We start from the raw sequence: 23,498 nt of genomic DNA, 5'->3' as shown, positions 1-23,498 counted from the left end.
TTTCGTTTTCTTTCTAATTAAAACCTTTGTTCACAAAATTTTTTTTTCTCTCTTCATCCATATATATGAAGGGAATATATCACATTATTATTACAGCACTTTTTGCCCACGAGTTTGGAAAGAAAGCCACAACTGTGTATCCCAGAGAAATTTTCTAAGGCATTTCTCTAGTCAACTTGCTGAGTAAGCCTCAGGTGTGTGTGGTTAACTTCATGTCTTTCACGTGGCAACTTTGTTAGAACTCGCAGGCCATTTGGGCTGGATCTTACAAGTTTATGTATTATAGTGTGGATTCCAGGGGCCTGGATTAATCTACACAGACATGACCAGGCTTTGAAAGAGTCTACGTGTGCCACTCCAGTGCAAATGAGACTAATTCATAGCACACTGTCAGTCAACTAGAGTGTTAGAGACTGAAGTGTTTTGACTAGTTTGTCAACAAGAACAAAAATGTTTTAATATTTGTGTTTTATTTGATCAAGATTTTACTGCATTTATTCGAAATGAGAAACAACTGTGAAAAGCATGGGCTCTTCACATTGGCTGGTCAGCACAATCTCTTCAGAGAAAATATGGACATATATAAACAATATAGAAATAGAGAAATGAAATCAGAATCAATTTGCTGAGAAACAACCATGAGCCCTACGGTTTTAAGGGTTATTTTCCTTAAGGTATTGCCTTCTACATGTGATGAGGATTTCCCCCACTTTAAGGGATTTATTTGTATAGAACAAATACGCTTAGATTTTCAGATTGGCTGGCAAGATTATCCTCCTGATAACCTTGACACCGATCAATTCATCCTCCTCTACTCTCCTCCCTTCTCTTCCTCACCTGTTGCACTGTTAGTACATTCCAAGAACTTGAAGTACTCTAACCAGAATAAACATTTCCTTCTCCAGAATGCATCCTGCCCGATAAGAGGTAATAAACAATTACCTAAGCGCTTTATAGTCCCAAGTGCAATTTGCTATGACAGTGTCACGTGACAGACATCACGAAGTAACAAGAGTATTGAGTCCTGGTATTGGAGAATTTACACTCTATATGATGAAGCGGGGGTAAGGAGGAGTCACGGGTAATAACAGGACGTGCTCGGTCATAGAGTGGAGATAAGAGGAGACTGAGCTACAAAATGTGGGCGGGATTTATACAAACTCTCTTGAGAGGCTTGACTTTATGATCCCGGTCCTATTCGGACATTTAAACTCCAGCGATGCCATCGAGAGGCAGCCGGCAGAAGCACAAAGCCGTGACACGCTTCACCGCAGAAACCCGACTCTCGCTACGCAAGTCCTGCAGGCGCGCGCGGCGAGCTCGCCCAGCCGCCGGAAAAAGGGGCGGAAGGGGCGGGACTCGGGTGACGTCAGCAGGGCACCGCGGGCCATGCTCCCTTTGGGGTTTGCAGCGAGCTGGGAGCAGGCAGTAATGGCGCCCGGTGTCTCAGCTTTGGGGTCTTTGGTAGCGGTGCTGTACGACGCGCAGGCTTTCAAGTTTGGGAACTTCGTGCTGAAGAGCGGGCTCTCTTCCCCCGTCTACATCGATCTGCGGGGCATCGTGTCTCGACCGCGTCTTCTGAGCCAGGTGTCAGCTCGGGGAAGGGACGAGCAAGCCGGGTGGCGGGAATGGGGGCCAGCAGATGGAGGAGGGGTTCCAGCAGTTGGGCCGTGGGTGAGAGCAGACGAGCCCAGCGGGCGGGCCGACTCTAATGTCGGCGTGGGGAGCGGGTTCGAGAAGCCCAGAGGCCGGGAACTGGTAGGCTCTTGGGGCCCCAGAGAGCAGCCTGCTCTTTGGCCCACCAGCTTTGACACGTGGTTTGCAAGAGAGTCAGGAAATCCAGTTTGGGGCCCTGTCTCTAACAGAAGTAGTCGAAAGAGTTCTGTGTTTTTACCCTCGAGAAAATGAGACTTGGGGAAGAAAGGAAAAGGGGGGTGGGGGGAGAATTGAGTAGCCGTTCAATACTTGGGAAGGGCTGTGCCTGGAAAGGGGGGTTAGGTTGGCACTGTGTGGCCGGGAGCAAGACTTCAGGCCAGAGGGTGGACATTTCATGGAGGCAGTTTTTCGGTCACTATAAGGAGAATCTTTGTACAAATTAGAGGTTTCTAGCACAGTGCTTCTCAAACTTTGAGGATGTATGAATCACCTGGGAATTTTGTGAAAAAGCATAATCTGGTTCAGTAGATCCGGGCCAGAGGTTTAGGTGACGTATTTCTAACAAGCTGCCAGCGAAAGCTACAAACCACACTTTGAGGAGAAGGGTCTAAATGTGCTCTCCAGTCGAGTTGCCACTAGCCACGTGTGCATAGTGAACATTATGATTTTTAACTTAGTCACATGTGGCTACCATATTGGACAGTGCAGATAGAGAACATTTCCATCATCACAGAAGTTCTGTCTAGAAGATGTGTGTTTCCCCCACGACTTGAGGGTTTATATTCACCCTTTGTCAACCCCACCTTGTGGGGTTACTATGAGAAAGATTGAAGCCCTAGTTGAAGTGGGTTGGACTCTTCTCACCATCCAGAATCTTGCTAGGGTGCATCTCATCGCTGCTGAGAAAGTGAATGACGGGGGATCTTCTAATGAAAAGTTGATTTCTTTTTTAACAAGTCGTCAGTTGCTAGATGACTTAAAATTATTTTTTGGTAATAGTTCTCGGAGGGTGTGTGTGTCTGTGTGATTTTTGGTAATTAACTTGGAGGGAGTTCAAAACATTGAGAGACCTGGCTGTAGCAGAATTCCCTTCATATCTGGTTATTTATGTGAATAGAGTTCCTCAATATTTGCAGCTAAAAAACGCCATAGAACTTCCACTCAACTCCAACTTCCCAGTAGTAAGTAATATTCAGTTATGGTAAATAAACTAATTGTGGGGGGCAGGGGTGAAGGTACTATTCATCTTACTAAGAAATGCATTTCCAAAATAATCTTTTTAATGCTTCTATCAAATTTTGGAAATTATGTTTTAATTAATTTTATATAACAATTGTAATGATAACAGAATTTTTTTGAGTGCATAATAGTTTACATCATTGTGAAGTTCATTTGTACATTATTTCTTGTCCATCACCATATAAGTGCTCCCCTTCACCACATCTGTCTGTTGGCCTTCTGTATGTCTGTATATCCAGTTTTCCCAGCACCATTTATTGAAGGGACTGTCCTTTCCCCATTGTATAGTCTTGACTCGTTTGGTGTAAATTAATTGACCATATATGCGTGGGTTTATTTCTGGGCTGTCTGTTCCGTTGATCTGTGTGTTTTTATGCCTATACCATACTGTTTTGATTACTGTAGTTTTGTAGTATACAGGCATACCTTCCTTATTTTGCTTTGCTTTATTGTGCGTTTTTTAACAAAGGAAGATTTATAGCAACCCATGTTGAGCAAGTCTATTGCCGCCATTTTTCCAACAGCATTTGCTCACTTTGTGTCATTTTATTAGCAGTAAAGTGTTTTTTAATTAAGGTATGTACATTTTTTTCCTTAGACATAATGCTATTGCATACTTAATAAACTCCAGTGTAGTGTAAACACAATTTCTTTATGTACCGGGAAACCAAAAAATTTGTCTGACTCACTGTACTGCAACATTCCCTTTATTGCAGTGGTCTGCAACTGAACTGATAATATCTCCAAGGTCTGCCTGTAGTTTGAAATCAGGGAGCATGAGGCCTCAAGCTATGTTCTTCTTTCTCAAGATTGCTCTGGCTATTCGGGTTTTGTGATTCCATACAAATTTAGGATTGTTTGCTCTATTTCTGTGAAAAATGCCATTGGAAGTTTGATAGGGATTGTATTGAATCTGTAGATTGCTTTGGGTAATGTGGACATTTCAACTATATTAATTCTTCCAATCCATGAAAATGGACTGTCTTTCCATTTATTTGTGTTGTCCTCAATTTCTTTCATCAATATCTTATAGTTTTCATTATACATATCTTTCATCTCCTTGGTTAAATTTATTCCTAGGCGTTTTATTGATGCAGTTGTAAAAGGATGTTTCTTTTTCTGATGAAACTTCTTAATTGAAGATGTCTTTTAGGCAGAAAATCTAACTAGCAGGTGATAGAAAGGTTTAGATACTCAAAGAATAATGGATTACTAAGGGAAACCAGGAAGCCTAGGGGCCATCCTTAGTCTCTGGGGACAATAGCGTAGCCTTCCCTAATACGTCCCATGTTGCCCTCACAGGAGACCTTGAGTCTAGCCAAGTAGGTTCATTCTTGTGTTTCGTTTTTGTTTTTGTGAGGAAGATTAGCCCTGAGCTAACATCTGTGCTAATCTTCCTCTGTTTTGTATGTGGGACACTTCCACATTATGGCTTGATGAGCGGTGTGTAGGTCCTCCGTGCCCAGGATCAGAACCTTCAAACTCCAGGCCGCCAAAGCAGAGCATGGAAACTTAACTACTACGCCACTAGGCCAGCCCCCTCATTCTTGTGTTTTTATATTTATATTTGTAAACTAGGATTTAGGAGAGAGTACTTTAACAAAAAGGCATTTATATTTTTTTGGTCGGGTTTGAGACTCTCTCCTACTGGGCGATTCCTGTCTTTAATGTTACATGATTTATACATCATTTAGAATAGTAATAATAATGGATAGTTTATGTGTTCATTTTCTTGCAGATTGCAGAAATTTTATTCCAAAGTGCCCAAGATGCGGGGATCCGTTTTGACAGTGTGTGTGGAGTACCTTACACAGCTTTGCCATTGGCTACAGTTATCTGTTCAACCCACGAAATTCCAATGCTTATTAGAAGGAAAGAAACTAAGAATTATGGTAAAATAAAAGTAGTATAAGCATTAAGTTGATATGTCACCTGATACTGTTAGAATTTTTCTTCTTCTGGACACTGATGTTTTACCAGAGTCGCCTTTAATAGTCTTTGTAGCTCATTTAAGTTGTTAAGGCCTGTGTAATTGGTTACTGTTGCTGTAAATCACCTTCCTTTCCTTTAGAGTCTAGAGGTGAAATGCTTTGTATTGATTAGGCAGTGGGAAAACGTGCTTTTTTTGCACCGTATCTTTGAAACCCAAGGTGTTTACCAGCCCTTCCCTCATCAGAATGTTCTGAGGGCACCTGCTTTCCTATTATATTTATATTTAAACTGCATAAGGAGAAATGCATGAATAAAATTACTCTCATAAAGCAATATAAATGCCACATGAAATTCTAATTTTTTTATGGTCCCATGGCAGTAGGTTATCAGGTGGATGTTTTTAAACATGTGGGCTTGCTTTAAAACCAAATCAATTTGAAAATAGTAGAAGTGACTTCCTATTTGATGATATTAAGGAATTATTTTTTGAGGTTTTTTTTGTTTATCTTGATGTGATAGTGTTTTTATTATATATTTTTTAAGAGTCCTTACCTTTTCCAAGTGCATTCTAAAAATTTTTATGATGAAATCATATGATATCTGGGATTTGCCCATAAAAATTATTGGGGGACGGACATAACTGAAATAAAATCGATCATGCGTTGTTAAGTGGCAAGGTGCTGTATTTATGGGTGTTCGTTATGCTATGTTGTCTAGTTTTATTTGTTTGAAATTCTCCATTATAAAAAAAAAAAAGATATTTTTGCTGCTTGATGGCACAGTGTTTATCTATATGAATCCCTGACTGTAAGGAAACTAATATTTCTATTTCCTTATTATATGTCTTCAAAAATATTTCTTAGAAAAAGATCATTAATTTTTAAATATGCCTATAAATACTTGCAGCGTCGTATTCTCCTCTAAGCTATTCAGTTAAACTTGGCAGTTCTTCAAAGGAAGAAAGGAGTTAAGAGAAAAGGAATAGGAAAGGGCAAAGATGGTACCTGTAGTAAAGCACAGAAAGTGGGCCAAAAGCCCACCAATTCTATTTCTGTTTCAAAATAAGACAAATTTGAAAGTGGGAAATATAAAAGTGAATCTCTGAAAAAATGAGTCTGTAAAGTCTACAACCTTAGTTCTTTACATTTTGTAGATTATCTGAAAATAGTCTGTGGTGGGAGTTGGAGAAGGGAAGTATATTCAGTCACGTGGCACTATATAATTCATAAAGTTGTGGTAATTGGTCTAAATGATTGCTGAATATTCTCCCTCCTGAATTTATACCCTCAAAAGACCTATTGTGTGGGTGATCTTGAGTAACGAACTTGTTTGTTGATGGAGAAAGGAATAATTTCATTGATGATATTGGGGTATTGTTTGTTTCGTAACTTTCCTTGATCCAGGTGATCTTGCTTTAAGAAACCCCATATCTAAAATTGTGATCATAAACATGTTAAGTGGTGTTTATATATACTGCACAATGGTTTGCTAGTTTTACTGTAAATATTCTGTGTATGTTATTTTGACAATTTTGGGATGTGGAGACGCTGAATGAAACGGCAGTCATGGCACATTAAACATTTGTCAGAAATGAAGATAACGTATCTCCCAAGTAGAGTATCAGAAAATAAGATTTAGATCATCCCTGTCTTTATAGATACTTGCCAGATTTATACTGCAAGATGCATCTGAGTTGGCTGAAATATATAATTGTAAGTTGGAATCAACATAATTTTTTCTTTTCTAGGTACTAAGAAACTTGTGGAAGGGGCTGTTAATCCAGGAGAAACCTGTTTGATCATTGAAGATGTCGTTACCAGTGGATCTAGTGTTTTGGAGACTGTGGAGGTTCTTCAGAAGGAGGGCTTAAAGGTCACCGATGCCATAGTGCTGCTGGACAGAGAGCAAGGAGGCAAGGACATGCTGCGGGCGCATGGGATTCGTCTCCACTCGGTGTGTACAGTGTCCAAAGTGCTAGAGATTCTTGAGCAACAGAAGAAGATTAATCCTGAGATGGTCGAGAGAGTGAAGAGATTTATTCAGGAGAATGTTTTTGTGGCAGCTAATCCTAATGGTTCTCTCCCTAGTCTTAATGGTTCTCTCCCTTCTGTCAAGAAAGCACCTAAAGAACTCAGCTTTGGTGCACGTGCAGAGCTGCCAAGCACCCACCCACTTGCCTCGAAGCTTCTCAGGCTTATGCAAAAGAAGGAGACCAATCTGTGTCTGTCTGCTGATATTTCCGAGTCCAGAGAGCTGTTGCAGCTAGCAGATGTGTTAGGACCCAGCATCTGCATGCTCAAGACTCATGTAGATATTTTGAATGATTTTACTCTGGATGTGATGAAGGAGTTAACAACTCTGGCAGAACGCCATGACTTCTTAATATTTGAAGACCGCAAATTTGCAGATATAGGAAACACAGTAAAAAAGCAGTATGAGGGTAAGTATTATTCAGGAATCTGCAAGAATCAGAAATGCAGCTTAAACTGGCTGAAGAAAAAAAGGAAATGTGTTGGCTCACATTACTGAAAGTCCAGCCATAGAACAGGCTGTGAAGCATGGTTGGATCCAGGAGCTCAAGCAATGTCGTTTGGACTTGCTTTCTCTCTATCTCTCAGCTCTGCCTTCTTCTCTCTTGACTTCTTTCTCAGGTAGGCACACTTCTTCATGCTACCCCAAACCAGTCGCTCTGGCCTGGGGTATGGAATACCTTTATTACTCGCCTGGGTAATATGCCCCACCCCTGGTGCTGTGAGGTTTTTAAGTTTGTGTAAATTTCTTGAAGTGAGATTTGCTCAGGGGGAGTTCCCCTAAAGAAGATAGCTGTGCTGATGCCGGAAGAAGGGGACTTGGGTTCTAGGCAGGGAGAAATGACTGACACATGTTGTTCTGTGTGGCAGAATACAATGAGTTTTGAATATTTGAAGAATGAAAATTGCAGGTATAGGAAACAATGAAAAAAGTATCAAGTTGTAGGATTTATTTTCTGCAGAAAAAGATCTGTGTGTGTATATATATCTCTTTAAAAAAATTTTTATGTTAAATAGGAACTGGAAGTAGAGACTATGTTGGTTAAAAAAACTGCTTGATTCTCTACCCATTTTTCTATGCAAATTTCTGTCATGTATATATCTAAAGCTTTTTTCACTTAACTTTATACCAGACATTTTATCAAGTTACTTAACACTTACAGGCATCATTTGAGATAACTTAATTTTTCTTAAAGTAATGCATGTGTACACTTAAGCTATGGCTTTAGGATAGATTTGTCTGTGCATGACTTTCTTTACGTGCTGAAGATGTCAGACCATCATCACATCGCTTAGTTTATTGACTGATATAAGAGATATACAAACTTTCTACAGTTTTGCATATAGTTTTTTCAAAAATCAGGATTGTTGCTGTCAGCATTTAAAATGAATACAATTGCCTATTGAAATTTAAAGACCTAAAGAGACCTGAGGAACAAGTAGGCACTTTGAGAGATAGTAAAGTCGCTGAGAAATCCCTCTAGAATGAGAATTTGTCATCTTCAGAGGAATTTGAGAATGTTGAGATCTTTGACTTGAGTAAACACCCATCTTCACCGCAGTCCATTTCTAATTGCGTACATTTTATTGCTGGTCATAAGCTTCAGCCTTCAAGGCAAAACGGTCTTATCAGTGTTGCTTTTAAACTAAGTGCAGAACTTGAAAGAGATTTTTCTCATTGAGATCTCTCAACTAGCTACTGGGTGGACAGATAAATTTTTACTAAAATTCTTCAGTGTTTCACTGTTTCATTAATGTGTTACTACGAGCTTATTTCATACTATAGTTGGCTGGTGGGCAAAAACTTAATGGTTTCTGTTTGAAAGTTGACAAGTATCTTTTTCCCCCTCCTTCTTAGGTGGTGTCTTTAAAATAGCTTCCTGGGCAGATCTTGTAAATGCTCATGTGGTGCCAGGCTCAGGAGTTGTGAAGGGTCTGAGAGAAGTAGGCCTGCCCTTGCACCGAGGGTGCCTGCTCGTTGCAGAGATGAGCTCCGCTGGCTCCTTGGCCACTGGGAACTACACTGAAGCAGTGGTAAGAAACACAGGGCTGGGGTGACAAGGCCAGGGCTGTGTTGCTATATGTTATTCCAGGGGAAGAAAATGTCTTAATTAGGCAGAGGTCTATAGAACCTCTGCCCAAAAAACATCAGCTGTTGTCTGTGTGACAGTATATTGATACTAGTTGGCCAGAATTCCCTGATAGTTAATAGTATTTTATATCTTGCAGTGGGCCCTTAAGAGATTTGAATTTTTCTCCAAGAGAGAAACATTGAAACACAGATATTTGGTCAAATAAACCTCGACCTCTACTTACTTGGTCTTTAAGATAGAGTTTGTTCATCTCACCATGAGTTGAAATTGAAGGGCTTCTTCCCAGACCTGCAGTTTTGCAGTTTCTCAGTCTCCCAAGCCCCGCAGAGACTGCCTTGTTGACAGCAGCCCACTTGAAGGGCTTTCTCTCTTTCAGCCTTTGATATTGATCGGTATTGTGTGGGAAAGCTCTTAGAGTCCACACATTGTTTCCTCCAGTAACTCCCCATTAAAAGTTCTTGTAACACCATGCATGTTAATATCCCACCCTCAACCCTGCACACCAGGATGAAATGTGAGATGGATAATTATCTACTTAAAAAGTTCCTCTTCACATTTTCCTCTAGGTTTCTTAGTTGGATAGTCACCTAGAAAGGTGGATAGATCACCTTTCCAGATATTTTATAGACTCTTACTTTTTAAAGTGATGAGAGTTTTTATTTTAAGAAACTTTAATTTTTATATGGGAATTTACTTTTTCATATTATTTCAGAGACTGTCTATGGAACTGTGAAGAACTCACATAGCCCTAGAGCCAGGTTTTAACCCCACCTTTGAATTGACCATAAATGTCTGTCATTTCCCAACTCCCATAGCAGAGGGTCCGTGAGTCAGTGCTCATATTTGGCCTTGTGGGAGACTGGGTCTGGCTCAAGGGCGAGGTATCACTTGTTGTCAGGTGTTAGTACTTGCTACAAGAATAGAACAAGATGAGCCTCAGAGAAGAGCCAAATTAGAAAGTTAGACAGACTTTCTAGAGAAACTTCTCTGAATATGAGGTCATGGTATAGAAATTGTGAAAACCGGTTGTTGACAAATTTAAAGAATAAGGAATGTGACCAAGGGGAGATTTCTTTAGCTCTTGACAGTGTAACTGTTTTTTATACGGTGGCCGTCCTTGGATGGGGAGTACCCTATATAGGCAGTAAGTCTTCAGTGTGGTTTCATACCATTATAAATGTATTCTAGAAAGTTCTCCTCATATCCTTTTTGGAAGTTAGTGTGCCTCCAAGTGTTACTACAAATAATTATGCGGCATCTAGATTTTAGACACACATAGTATGGGTTTTTAATGTTTTTAGGGTATGATTAATTGGGAGAAGGGGAGAGAGGGGGTTATCTCATGGTCTTGATGGAGCAAGCATGTGGATTCATCTCTAAGATTACATGTTGTAGATATAGTGAGTTTAATACGAAATCAGAAAAGGCATGTATAAAATAGCAAAGTTTCTTACTAGTTAATAGAGTCAATTTTTTACTTTATTTGTGCAACTATTACTCTGTGTGATTAACTGCTCTCTTGTCATCTGTCCTGTTACATTCCATTTAGGTTAGAATGGCTGAGGAGCATCCTGAATTTGTGGTTGGTTTTATTTCTGGCTCCCGAGTAAGCATGAAACCAGAATTTCTTCACTTGACTCCAGGAGTTCAGTTAGAAGCAGGAGGTAAATCTGTTCATTGGTCATGGTTCTTCCAAAATGATTTTTTACCTGAGTCAGCCAGGGTGAAGTAAAATCTTGCGTGTTATACAGTTGCGAAGGAGAAAGCTTGTTTGTCCAGAACAGTAAGGAATGAGCCCTTTGCCTGTTGATACTGACCTCGATATGCCAAATAACTTGCAGTCTAATTGTAGGATGAAGAGTTAGAAAGCTACTTTTTGAAATATGCCCAGAAAAGTGATATTTGAGTTTAGTGTTTCCCAACTGATGTTCTGAATGTGCTACCAAAAAAGTGTTCCATGCTCAAGGAAGGATGCTCAGGGCTGAGGGAAATCAAACATTTGTTTCTTTGTTGAGGACGTCGCAGAGCCTTTGATGGGCTAATGTGAGTTGTCACTGTCCAGTGTGGAGATAGATGGTTCTGTTGCGTCTCCCAAACTTATTTGAACAACATAACGCGTTCTGCAGTCTGAGAGCTGCAGTTGTAGTGACGAACAAAGTGTGTCTTTTCTCCTTGATAGTTTCTAGTCAATAGAGTAGTCTAGTTCTAAAAATATGCATATTTAAATGTCCAATGGGACTCAGTAAAGCTGCTCCGGTTTTGAATGGGGCAGAAATGATGACCTGGAAACATTTTACTTTCCCTGAATTGGCAGTTGTGCAAGAAAGGTTGCTCATCACAGGTATGGGAGTTTCTTCTATCCCACTTTCTCTCTCTTTCCTTTTTTATGGGTTAGGCTTAAAAAGTTGGAGATTGGAACTGTGAATAGTAGGGTTCTCAGTTAGCAAAACTATTTAAAATGGTGACAATTATGCTTATCACTCCTCAGTGGAATTTGTCACCTTGACAGCTCTGAGTTTCTGTTTTTACAGTGAAAAGTTCAAAACATATTTAAATAAATTTATATATTTATATATTTATAAATATATATTTATATTTATATATATTTATTTACATATATTTATAAATAAATATTAAATGACTATAGTCATTCTTGTATAACTCGTACCCAACCCTCTTTCACACCATTCTTTCCCTAGTCTAGCCAACCCTCTCCAGAGATTCTTTCTCCCTCTCTCCCTCCCTCCGTCTGTCTGTCTCTCTCTCTCTCTTACTCTGTCTCTCTCTCTCCCCCTTCCTCCCTCCCCCCGCCCCCTCCTTTGTCCAGCAGGCACCATATTCACACTCCTTCTCTACTTTGCTATAGCCAGTGGGCACCATCTTCATGCTCTCCCTCTGCTGCACTCCAGAACACCAGTGTCTCCTGGATGGGAGCTTTTACTTTTACACGTCTGGTGCCCCAGTTTTTCCAGGGGCTGCCCAGGGGACACTCCTGGATCACTTGGCTCTTGAGGCCAGTAGAGCTTGTGTCCCTGGGTCCAATGGGACTGTAACAGTTGCAGAGGCAGCTCTTGGGAGGCAACCACCCCCAGGACGTTGGACAGACAGCTGAAACACACCCTGAGTCTTTCTGTGAAAGAGGCCTGTTTGCTTGTCCAGGAGCTTTGGCCTGAGGGGCAGGCTTCTAGTTTTATACACATCTAGCGGCCTCTGGAAGTACTCTCAGGGAACAGTGGCTGAGGGACGCAGTGTTTGTGCTCCCCCTCTGCCTCACTCCAGCCTGCTGCTCTCTCCCAGAAAGGAGCTTAGACCCTTTTCTGGTGCCCTTATTTTTGCAGCTGCCACCAAGGGACACCTCTACATGGCCTGGTTCTGATAGCCAGTGAAGCTTATGCTTGAGAGTCCCACAGGACAGTAACCAATGGAGAAAGACTTGCTAAACAGCTACCACCCCTGGGCACAGCAAGAGGCAACAGACCAGTCTTTCTGTGAAAGAGGCCTGTTTGCTATTCATCATAGCTACAGCCTGAGGGGCAGGCTTCTAATTAAACACACATCTAAGGGCTGACTGTAATGCTTTCCAGGGACCTTAGAGGGCAGGGGCTGTCTTCATGCTCTCCCTCTGTTACACTCCAGAGTGGCAGTATCGCCCAGAGTGGAGCTCATCCACATGTCTGGTGCACTGGTTTGTACGTCTGGTGATCCAGTTTTTGCAGCTGCCACCCAAGGAACAGCCCATGATCACCTGCCTCTAGTACCCAGGGGATCTTGCTTTCTGCTCCTGGGTCCCACAGGACTGTAACAATCAGAGAGACAATTCGTAGCAGATTACCACCCCCAGGGTACTGTACAGACAACAAACTGAAACACACCCCAGTCTTTCTGTGAAAGAGTCTGTTTGCTTGTCCTAGAGATTTGGGCTGAGGGGCTGGCTTCAGGTTTGGCACACACCTGTGGCCTACAGAGCTGTTCTCAGGGAATGTAAGCTAGTAGAGGCCGTCTTTCTGCTGTCCCTCTAGCTTACTATAGCATGGTGGTATCTCCCAGGAAAGAGCTTAAACAGTCATCTGAAGCCCTGATTTTTGCCAAGGGGACAATTCCAGATAGCCTAGCTCTGGTGGCCAGTGGGGCTTAATGCTTGCCGTCCTGCAGGACTGTATATATTTGCATGCTATCAAGGCTCATGTCTCAGGATTCTGGTTTCCCATCAGCCTGAACGCAGGTGCTGACTGAGATCCTTCCCTTTGGGACACTGATAGGTCTTGGCACACCCTTGGCTACTGGGAGCTATTAGAAATATAATAGGCTGCTTAGACAATCACAAAGGTTTGAGAGACAACCAAGAACTAGGGCAGGGTTGAACAGAAAGTTTCATCTCCTAAATAAGACCACTCCTTCAGGCCTGAGAGGTGGTTGTTTCATCTAAGGCATAGAAACCAACACAGGGAGTCAAGCAAAATGAAGAAACAAAGGAATATGTTCAAAACAAAAGAACAGGATAAAATGTCAGGAAAAAAACCTTAATGAAATGGAGATAAGTAATTTACCTGATAAAGAGGTCAAAGTAACGATCGTAAAGATGCCCACTGAACTCAGGAGACGAATGGATGAACACAAAGAACTTCACAAAGAGATGGAAAATATAAGAAAGTCCCAAATAGAAGTCAAGGAGCTAAAGAATACAATAACTGGAATATCCACTGGAGGGGTTCAACAGGAGACTAGATGAAGCAGAAGAAAGGAAAAGTGAACTCGAAGACAAGGCAGTGGAACTCACCCAATCAGAGCAGCAAAAACAAAACAGAATGAAAAAAAAAAGTGAAGATAACTAAAGGGACTTATCGAACAACCTAAACCAGGGTGACATTTGCTTTATAGAGGTCCCAAAGGGAGACGAAAGATAGAGAGTGGGGCAGGAAAATTATTTGAAGAAATAACAGCTGAAAAGTTCCCTAACCTAGGGAAGGAAATGGACATTCAGGTCCAGGAAGCCCAGAGAGTTCCAAGTAAGATGAAACCAAAGAGACCCACAGCAAGACACATATATAGTTAAAATGTCAAGTTAAAGACAAGGAGAGAATCTTAAAAGCAGTAAGAGAAAAACAACTTGTTATGTACAAGGGAATCCCCATAAGCCTGTCAGCATATTTGTCAACAGAAATTTTGCAGGCGAGAAGGGAGTGGCATGATATATTCAAAGTGCTAAAAGAAGAAAACTTCCAACGAAGAACTCTACCTGGCAAAGTTTTGAAGGAGAGCCAGAGTTTTCCAGGCCAGCAAAAGCTAAAGGAGTTCATCATCACTAAAGCAGCCTTACAAGAAATGTTCAAGGGGCTTCTTCAAGCTGCAAAGAGAGGGCAGTAATTAGTAGCAAGAAAGCATATGAAGGATTAAATCTCACTGGAAAGGTACCTATACAGTAAAGGTAGTGGACTGATCACTTAGAAAGCCAGTTTGAAAGTTAAAAGACAAAAGTAGTAAAAAGAATAACTATGGTCATGAGCTGCGTGATGATGTTTTGGTCAGTGACAGACCACATGGATGATGGTGGTCTCATATGATTAGTACCGTATAGGCTAGGTGTGTAGTAGGCTATACCATCTAGGTTTGTGTAAGTACACCCTGTGATGTTCACACAACAAAATTGCCTACTCATACATTTCTCAGAACATATCCCTGTCGTTAAGTGACACGTGACTGTATAATAATTAAGGGATGTGCTAGAGGAAAAGATGTAAAATGTGATATCAAAAACACAAAATGTTGGCGGGAGAATAAAAATGTAAAGCTTTAGAAAATGTGATTAAGTTATCATCAACTTGAAATAGACTTATGGATATCAGTTGTTATATGTAAGCCTTGTGGTAACCACAAAGCAAAGTCCTATAGTACACAGACAAGATATAAAGAAGGGAATCTAAGCATACCACTAAAGAGCATCATTGAACCACAAAGGAAGAGAGCAAGAGAGGAAGAAAGGAACAGAGAGGAACCACAGCCAGAAAACAGTTAACAAAATGGCAGTGAGTACATACCTAACAGCAATTATTTTAAATGTAAATGGTCTAATCAAAAGACGTAAAGTGGCTGAATGGATCAAAACACAAGACCCATCTCTATGGTGCCTACCAGAGACTGACTTCAGATGGAAGGACAACACAGACTGAAAGTGAAGGGATGGGATAAGATAGTCCATGCAAATAGAAACCAAAAGAAAGCTGAGGTTCTTATACTTCTATCAGACAAAATAGACTTTAAAACAAAGACTGTACTAAGAGACAGAAGGGCATTACGTAATGATAAGGGGTCAGTCCAACAAAAGGATATGAGATTTATCAATATTTATGCACCCAACATGTGAGCACCTAAATGTCTAAAGCAAATGTTAAGAAACGTTAAGGGAGAAACAGTGTTACAAGAATAGTAAGGGACTTTAATACCCCACTTACATCAATGGATAGATCATCTAGATAGGAAATCAACAAGGAAACATAGACCTTCAGTGACACCAGATGAACTTAACAGACGTACACAGAACTTTCCATCCAAACGTAACAGAATACACCTTCTCAAGTGCACATGGAATATTCTCCAGGATAGATCATATGTGGGTCACCTGAAAACAAGTCTTAATAAACTTAAGAGGATTGAAATCATATCACTCAAGCATATTTTCTGGCCAAAAAGGCATGAAACTAGAACTCAATTACAAGAAGAAAACTGAAAACTTCACAAATATGTGGAGACTAAACAACATGCTACTGAACCACCAGGACGAAGAAGAAATCGAAAGAGAAAAAAACCATGAGACCAATGAAGGTGAAAATACAACATACCAAAATTTGTGAGATGCAGCAAAAACAGTTCTAAGAGGGAAGGTTATAGGGATCAATGTCTACTTCAAGAAACAAAAATCTCAAATGACCTAACTTCATATCTCAAGGAAGTAGAGAAAGAAAAATGAAGCCCAGAGTTAGTAGAAGGAAGAAAATAAAGATCAGTGCAGAAATAAATGAAGTGGAGACTAAAAAGACAATAGAAGAGATCAATGAAACTAAGCAGTGGTTCTTTGAAAAGATAAAATTGACAAACCCTTAGCTAGACTCACCACGACAAAGAGAGGACTCAAATAAATAAAATCAGAAAGAAAGGACAGGTTACAACTGATACCACAGAAATACAAATGATCATAAGACACTACTAGGAAGAATTATACACCAATGTATTTGACAACCTCCAAGAAATGGATAAATTTCTAGAAACATACAACCAACCAAGACTGAATCATGAAGAAATAGAAAATCTCAATAGACTGATGACTAGTAAGGAGATTGAATCGGTGGTAATCGAGACCTCCCAACTAACAAAAGTCTGGGAACAGAGGGCTTCACTGGTGAATTCTACCAAACATTCAAAGAAGAATTAATGCCAGTGCTTCTCAAACTCTTCCCCAAAACGGAAGAGGGAATGCTTCCAAATGCATTTTACAAGGCTAGCATTACCCTGATACCAAAACCAGGCAAAGACACCACAAGAAAAGAGAATAACAGGCCAATATCCGTGATGAAGATAGATGCAAAGATCTTGAACAAAATATTAGGAAACAGAATTCAATAATACATTAAAAACATCACACACCATGATCAAGTGGGATTTATTCCACCGATGTAAGGATGGTTCCACAGTCACAAATCAGTCATTCCAAAACATCACGTTAAGTAAATGAAGGGTAAAAATCATATGATCATCTCAGAAGATGCAGAAGAGGCATTTGACAAAAGTCATCATCCATTTATGATAAAAACTCTGAACACATGGGTATAGAGGGATCGTACCTCAACATAATAAAGGCCATATATGACAAGCCCACAGCTAACATCATATTAAAAGCTGAAAGCCTTTCCTCTAAGAACCAGAAAAAGACAAGGATGCCCACTCTTGTCACTTTTATTCATTGTAGTATTGGAAGTCCTAGCCAGAGCATGAAAAGGAAACAGAAGGCATCCAAATTGGAAAGGAAGGAGTACAAGTGTCACATTATTTGCAGATGACATGATATTATTATATATAGAAAACCCTAAAGGGTCCATGGAAAAACTGTTAGAACTAATAAATTCAGTATAGTTTCAAGATACAAAGTCAGTATGCAAACATCTGTTGCATTTGTATACACTGATAATGAACTATCAGAAAGAAAAGAAAACGATCCCATTTACAATTGCATCAAAAAGAATAAAATACCTAGGAATAAATTAAACCAAGGAGGTGAAAGACCTGTACACTGAAAACTGTAAGACATTGATGAAAGAAATGGAAAAAGACACAAATAAATGGAAAGATATTCTGTGCTCATGGATTAGAAGAATTAATATTGGTTAAAATGTCCATACTACCCAAAGCAGTCTACAGATTCAGTGCAGTCCCCATCAAAATTCCAATGGCGTTTTTCCAGAAATAGAATAAACAATCCTAAAATTTGTATGGAACCGCAAAGACCTTGAATAGCCAAAGCAATCTTGAGAAAAGAACAAAGCTGGAGATATCGCACTCCCTGATTTCAAAGTGTATTACAAAGCTATCAAAACAGCTGATAGTGATCGACAGAATGCTACTGACATCAAAGCAGACACATAGATCAATGGAACAGAATAGACAGCCCAGAAATAAACCCATGTGAATATCATTAGTTAATTTACAATAAAGGAGCCAAGAATATACAGTGGAGGAGACGACAGTCTCTTCAATTGATGGTGTTGGGAAAACTGGACAGCCACATGCAAAGAGAATGAAATTCGATCAGTATCTTACACCATCCACAAAAATTAACTCAAAATGGATTAAAGACTTGAATGTAAGACCTGAAGCCATAAAACTCCTAGAAGAAAACATAGGCGGTAAGCTTCTTGCCATAGATTTTGGTGATGATTTTTTGAATCTGACATTAAAAGCCAAAGCAGCAAAAGCAAAATAAACAAGTCGGACCACATGAAACTAAAAAGCTTCTGCAGGGCAAAGGAACCATCAATGAAAGGAAAAGGAACCTACTAAATGGGAGAAAATATTTGCAAATCATTTATCTGATAAGGGGTTGATAAAATATATAAAGAAGTCGTACAACTCAACAGCAAAACCAAACAATCCAATTTAAAAATAGGCAGAAGATCTGAAAAGACATTTTTTGAAAGAAGATATACAGATGGCCAACGGGCACATGAAAAGATGCTTCATGTCACTGATCATCAGGGAAACGCAAATCAGAACCACAATGAGATAATCACCGCACATCTGTCAGAATGGCTGTTGTCAGAAAGACAAATGGAAAAGATGTGGAGTAAAGGGAACCCTTGTGCACTGTTGGTAGGAATGTAAATTGGTGCAGCCACTATGGAAAACAGTACAGAGCTTCCTCAAAAAGTTTTTTAATAAACTACCATATGATCCAGCAATTCTGCTTCTTGGTATTTATCCAACGAAAATGAAAATGCTCACTCAAAAAGGTATATGCATCCCTGTGTTCATTGCAGCATTATTTCCAGTAGCAAAAATATGGAAACAACCTAAGTGTCCATTGATGGATGAATGGATAAAGAACCTGTGGTGTATATATAATACACATACACAATGGAATGTTATTATTCAGCCATCATAAAAAATGAGATCTTGCTATTTGAAACAACACGGATGGAGCTCGGGGGCATTATGCTAAGTGAAATAAGTTGGAGAATGATATATCCCTTTTGATCTCATTGATACATGGAATCTAAAGATTTTAGTTTTCCTTTTTCTCCCCAAAGCCCCCCGGTACGCAGTTGTATATTTTTAGTTGTGGGTCCTTCTAGTTGTGCTGTGTGGGATGCCACCTCAGCAAGCCTAATGAGCAGTGCCATGTCCGCGCCCAGGATCCGAACCAGAGAAACCCTGGGCTGCTGAAGCAGAGCATGTGAACTTAACCACTTGGCCACAGGACTGGCCCCTGATTTATGGAATCTAAAAAAAACCCCAAAAAACCACGCTCATAGATACAGAGAACAGGTCGCCAGAGGCAGGGGATAGGGAGTGGGTGAAATGGGTGAAGGGAGTCAAAAGGTACAAATTTCCAGTTATAAAATGAAGTCGTCATGGAATGCAGTGTACCACATGGCAACTGTAGTTTATAATACTGTATTGCATGTACGAAAGTTGCTAAGAGAGTAAATCTTAAAACTTCTCACCACAAGAAAACAATTTTTTGTAATTATGCAAGGTGAAGGATGTTCCGTAGACTTGCTGTGGTGGTCAGTTCACAAGCTATAGAAATATTGAAGTATCATGTCGTAAACCTGAAACTAATTCTATATGTCAATTACACTTCAATAAAAAAGAACGGAAAAGCCAAACTTAAGGATTAAAGTTTTACATAGTCTGAGCACTTGATGGGGTTGTGACAAAGTTTCCCACTCGGGTCATGGTCAGGTTAGACTCCTTGTGAGGACTTTTCCAACAGTATGGTACAGTGATTCTGAGATGTATCCTAAAATTATCTTCAGTTGTGAGGCCGCGTTTTATTTTTTTGTGTTAAACCTTTGTTGGCAATTTGGGGGATGTACTTCTTTGTGTTTTGATACTGTTAAACTATAAATGCTCTAAAAGTAGACATTGGGAAGGAGTTCGTTAGCATGTTTCTCCACTGTGGAGGTCTCTGGCCTATCCAAGGAGTCTCCATTTTTTTTTGGTGAGGGAGATTGGCCCATTGGCCCTGAGCTAACATCTGTGGCCAATCTTCCTCTTTTTGCTTGACGGAGGTCATCCTTGAGCTAACATCTGTGGCAGTTTTCCGCTAGTTGGTATGTGGGATGCTGCCACAACATGGCTTGACGAGTAGTGCACAGTCTTGTGCCTAGGATCCAAACTTGCAAACCCCTGGGCGCCAAAGCAGTGCGTGTAAACTTAACCACTACGCCACTGGCCCAGCCCTTCCAAGGAGTCTGTCACCTGCTTTTACTCACTGTGTAGAAGAAGCATGGAATACAAGAGCATATTTTTATTTAAAGCCGTTTAGATACTTTTGCAGAAAAGTCATGGGACAGGTTTTCTGATTTTTTTTGTCTTGTGTTAAACAGTAACCTTTCTGCTTTTGCAGGTGATAATCTCGGCCAACAGTACAGCAGCCCACAAGAAGTTATTGGCAAACGAGGCTCTGATATCATCATTGTAGGCCGGGGCATAACAACTTCAGCCAATCGTCTGGAAGCGGCTGAGATGTACAGAAAAGCTGCCTGGGAAGCTTATCTGAGTAGACTGGGTGTTTGAGTGTCTCAGATACGTTTTTGTGAAGGCCTTGAAGATACATGGCTTCCTGAGATTGAAATAATAAGCAGCTTTAATACTGCTTGGGTTCTTCCACGGTTCCTGTGTTGGAATGACTTGGGGAGTTACCGTGGTCCTTAGGAAACATTGAATGACTTGTAATCCCTGCATTGTTACTACACTAAGTTCATTTCCACACTTTCTTTTATTGAGGCTGATGTTGGTTAGGCACTCATAGTCCTCTCTGTGTTAGGGTCTCTTCCACATTTCAGGAACCCTCCTATCTCTAGATCAGACTTTTTTTTTTTTTTTTTTTAAGGAAGATTAGCCCTGAGCTAACATCTGTCACCAATCCTCCTCTTTTTGCTGAGGAAGACTGGCCCGTAGCTAACATCCATGCCCATCTTCCTCTACTTTATACATGGGGTGCCTACCACACCATGGCTTGCCAAGCGGTGCCATGTCCGTACCCAGGATCCAAACCGGTGAACCCCGGGCTGCTGAAGCAGAACATGCGCACTTAACTGCTGCATCACTGGGCCAGCCCCCTAGATCAGACTTTTGATTCTTTTAATGGCTGTGATATAAAAACTTTAGGACATTAAGCTTAAAGCAGTACATTTCTTGTATCCTTTATTCTATGTCTAACGTGATGCCGAAATAATATTTAAGTATTAGGTATTCTCCTCCTCTTCTGCTTAAAAGTGATAGTCTAGGTATCCAATGGTGCTGCTTCCCAGGACTGCCGCTGCTCACTCAGCAGAGGGTGCATGGTGGGCAGGGCTGAGATGATGTTAGCTGAGCCCCTGAAGCAGTATCTGGCTTGCATTTCCAACACGCGTTCCGACTCATTTTTTCCCTTGAGCAGCAGCCGTGGACCTGTGCTAAAACGCAGTCACAGCTTCCTCTTGTCTTATTTGGATTACAAATGGACAAGCTGCTCCTTTATTTATCTAAAAAGACAACAGTGTCAAGGGGTCAAAAGTCCCATTTGGAGGCTTGTATGAGGATCCTACATCATTGTCCCAACTGTTGACAGAGGGAAATCAGCCTTCGCTAGAAATAAAGAGACAGGAGCCCAGCAGCAGAGCTGACAGTGCTGTCCACGTTGCTGGTGTTTTCGCTGAGTGGCCCCAGGGCAGCCTTTCCTCACAGGCCCCACCTTCACGTGTGTGGCATAACCAGTCAGGCAATGCTCTCCTCACCCTGGTCCCAGACGCACTGTTTCTCCCAGGAATTCCTGAGTTTCTAAGTGGTCCCTGTTCCCCAATACTGATACAGACTTTCCCCATTTCTCTATTTCTTTGGTCCACTCAGGAAGCCTCTTGGAGGAAGGGGAGTGAAGGGTGTGGGCTCAGGTGGCCACTGAAATGGCCCCACACTGCACATTCAAGGCCCTCTTTGAGCAGGGCCAGTGTGGCAGTTGCATTTGAAGGCTCTCTGTTCTGATTCTGCCAGCACACTCATGATCTGCCTTTCCTTCTCGTCTGTACCATGCCTCCAGGCCCTGTGGCAGGTGTCAGGACACTGGCCCTTTCCTCATGGTGACAGGTGTTCCTGTCCCTGGCTGCCCCGTTCTCCTGGTGACTCAGATGGAAGCCTGGGATTTCAACTCAGGTTTTCATGGCTTTCCCTCTTGGAGTCCACACTTAAGAGCTTTTGCCCTAAAGTCAGGTTGAGCGTCAGATCCTAGTGCTGCATCTCCAGATAAAGTCCTGCTGGGAAAGGCAAATGATCAAGGAATGAGGCCAGAAGGAAAAGGACAGGGTGTGGCCCTCAGGGCTGCCCTGGAGGAACTGAAAGATGACGAGGAGGAACATTTTCTAATAAAAACTGGTGGAAACCTCTTGAGTGTGTCCAGAGTCTAGGTGACCTTGAGGCTGAGAGACCTTCGGAGTGACGTGCTAAGGTCTCAAGTGCCCGCTTCATGGGCTTGCTAGGTCAGTGGTTCGCACACGTCAGCCTGAGTCAGAGTCAGCTGGAGTCTGGTTAAAGCAGACACTGGCTCCAGCCCCAGCCTTTCTGACTCTGGGTAGGTCTAGGATGAGGCTTGAAAATTTGTGTTTCTAACAAGTTCCTGGGCCATGTTAATGCTGCTGGAGCAGGGACCACACTTTGAGAACCGCTGCTCTAGTTAGTCCCGTTTTTCTTCTGCAGTGAGGCTGTTGGGGTCCGCCTCCTCCTGCTGAGTCACCTACTCCTGCCCGTCAGAAGTGTGAGCTCCTGCCACCCCAGGGTGTTGCACCACCTGTTCTGTTACAGGCATACCTCGCTCTATTATGCTTCGCTTTATCGTGCTTTGCAGATACTGCCTTTCTTACAAGACCCTCCATCAGCAAAAGGCTTACGACTCACTGAAGGCTCAGATTCTGGTTGGCATGTTTTAGCAATACTGTATTTTTTGATTAAGCTATGTACGGTGTTTTTTAGACATAATGCCATTGCATATTTAATAGACTACAGTATAGCGTAAACTTGACTTTTATATGCACTGGGAAACAAGAAATTTGTGTGACTCTATTGCAATATTTGCTGTATTGCGGTGTTCTGGAACCGAACCTACAGTATCTCAGGTCTGCCTGTACTGCAGGTCATGTGGGGCCCTTGCTAGGTAACTTGAAGGGAAATCAGAGGAGCATCAGAGAATCACCTGTCTCCTGCCACAGGTTTAAAATGCAGATCCCTGGGCCCCACCATCAGAGATTCTGCTCCAGCAGAGTTGACCTGAGGCCTGGAAATCCACATTTCTAACAGGTACATCAGGTGGTTTCGGGTTTCTTGAGCATCAGCCCAGTGCTACAGGCCTCTTATCTAAGCAAAAGCCCAGGCAGTCTGGAGTCATAAAACTTGGGAGCACAAATGGATTTAGCCAAAGGACTTGGGTTGTCTTGGGGCCTATGAGGGTGTTGCTACTCAGTGTAGAAGTATTTTGGAGGCATTAGATAGTTTAGCCCTTTCTTGGTCAAGGAATATTTACAGAGCATGAGCTCTGAGCATTGTAACACTTGGTCCTAGTGAGGAACATGGGAACAGTCCCCACAGGGTGTCCAGAACATCCGTAAGACTAAAGGAGTGAGAACTTGTCCTCTGGCCTCTTCTGATACTCTAGGCATTTAGAGCACAAGCTGCTCAATTTGCTGGAGGAACCTCAGGAACCTTGTCTGGCTGCCCTTCCTCTAAGGCCACAGATACAGGCCTGGAATGGTAAAGGGATCTGCTCACAGCCAGCCTATGGCTGACACAGGCCTGGAGTCTCAGTCCC

At 41.5% G+C, this 23,498-nt stretch overlaps 1 protein-coding gene across 1 annotated transcript; it reads left to right on the top strand.

Annotated features, from left to right (window-relative positions):
• The first annotated feature begins 22 nt into the window (after positions 1–22).
• UMPS (uridine monophosphate synthetase) lies at positions 23–22,083 on the top strand. The gene is made up of 6 exons (XM_008514703.2): positions 23–1,587; positions 4,634–4,787; positions 6,575–7,267; positions 8,716–8,891; positions 10,500–10,614; positions 20,070–22,083. The coding sequence occupies exons 1-6, from the start codon at positions 1,183–1,185 to the stop codon at positions 20,237–20,239; spliced, it is 1,713 nt and encodes a 570-aa protein (XP_008512925.2). The 5' UTR covers positions 23–1,182; the 3' UTR covers positions 20,240–22,083.
• The last annotated feature ends 1,415 nt before the right edge of the window (positions 22,084–23,498 follow it).

The sequence above is a fragment of the Equus przewalskii genome, chromosome 18 (genome assembly GCF_037783145.1).
Source record: "Equus przewalskii isolate Varuska chromosome 18, EquPr2, whole genome shotgun sequence".
NCBI lineage: Eukaryota > Metazoa > Chordata > Mammalia > Perissodactyla > Equidae > Equus > Equus przewalskii.
Note: the sequence above shows the minus strand (reverse complement) of the source record. Positions and strands in the feature narration are given on the sequence as shown.

Excerpts from the sequence above, each read along its gene's own strand:
- UMPS (XM_008514703.2), top strand. The coding sequence starts at position 1,183 with ATGATCCCGGTCCTATTCGGACATTTAAACTCCAGCGATGCCATCGAG. Across the intron at positions 4,788-6,574 it reads GAAAGAAACTAAGAATTATG|GTACTAAGAAACTTGTGGAA; the intron begins GTAAAATAAAAG and ends TTTCTTTTCTAG. Across the intron at positions 10,615-20,069 it reads AGTTCAGTTAGAAGCAGGAG|GTGATAATCTCGGCCAACAG; the intron begins GTAAATCTGTTC and ends CTGCTTTTGCAG.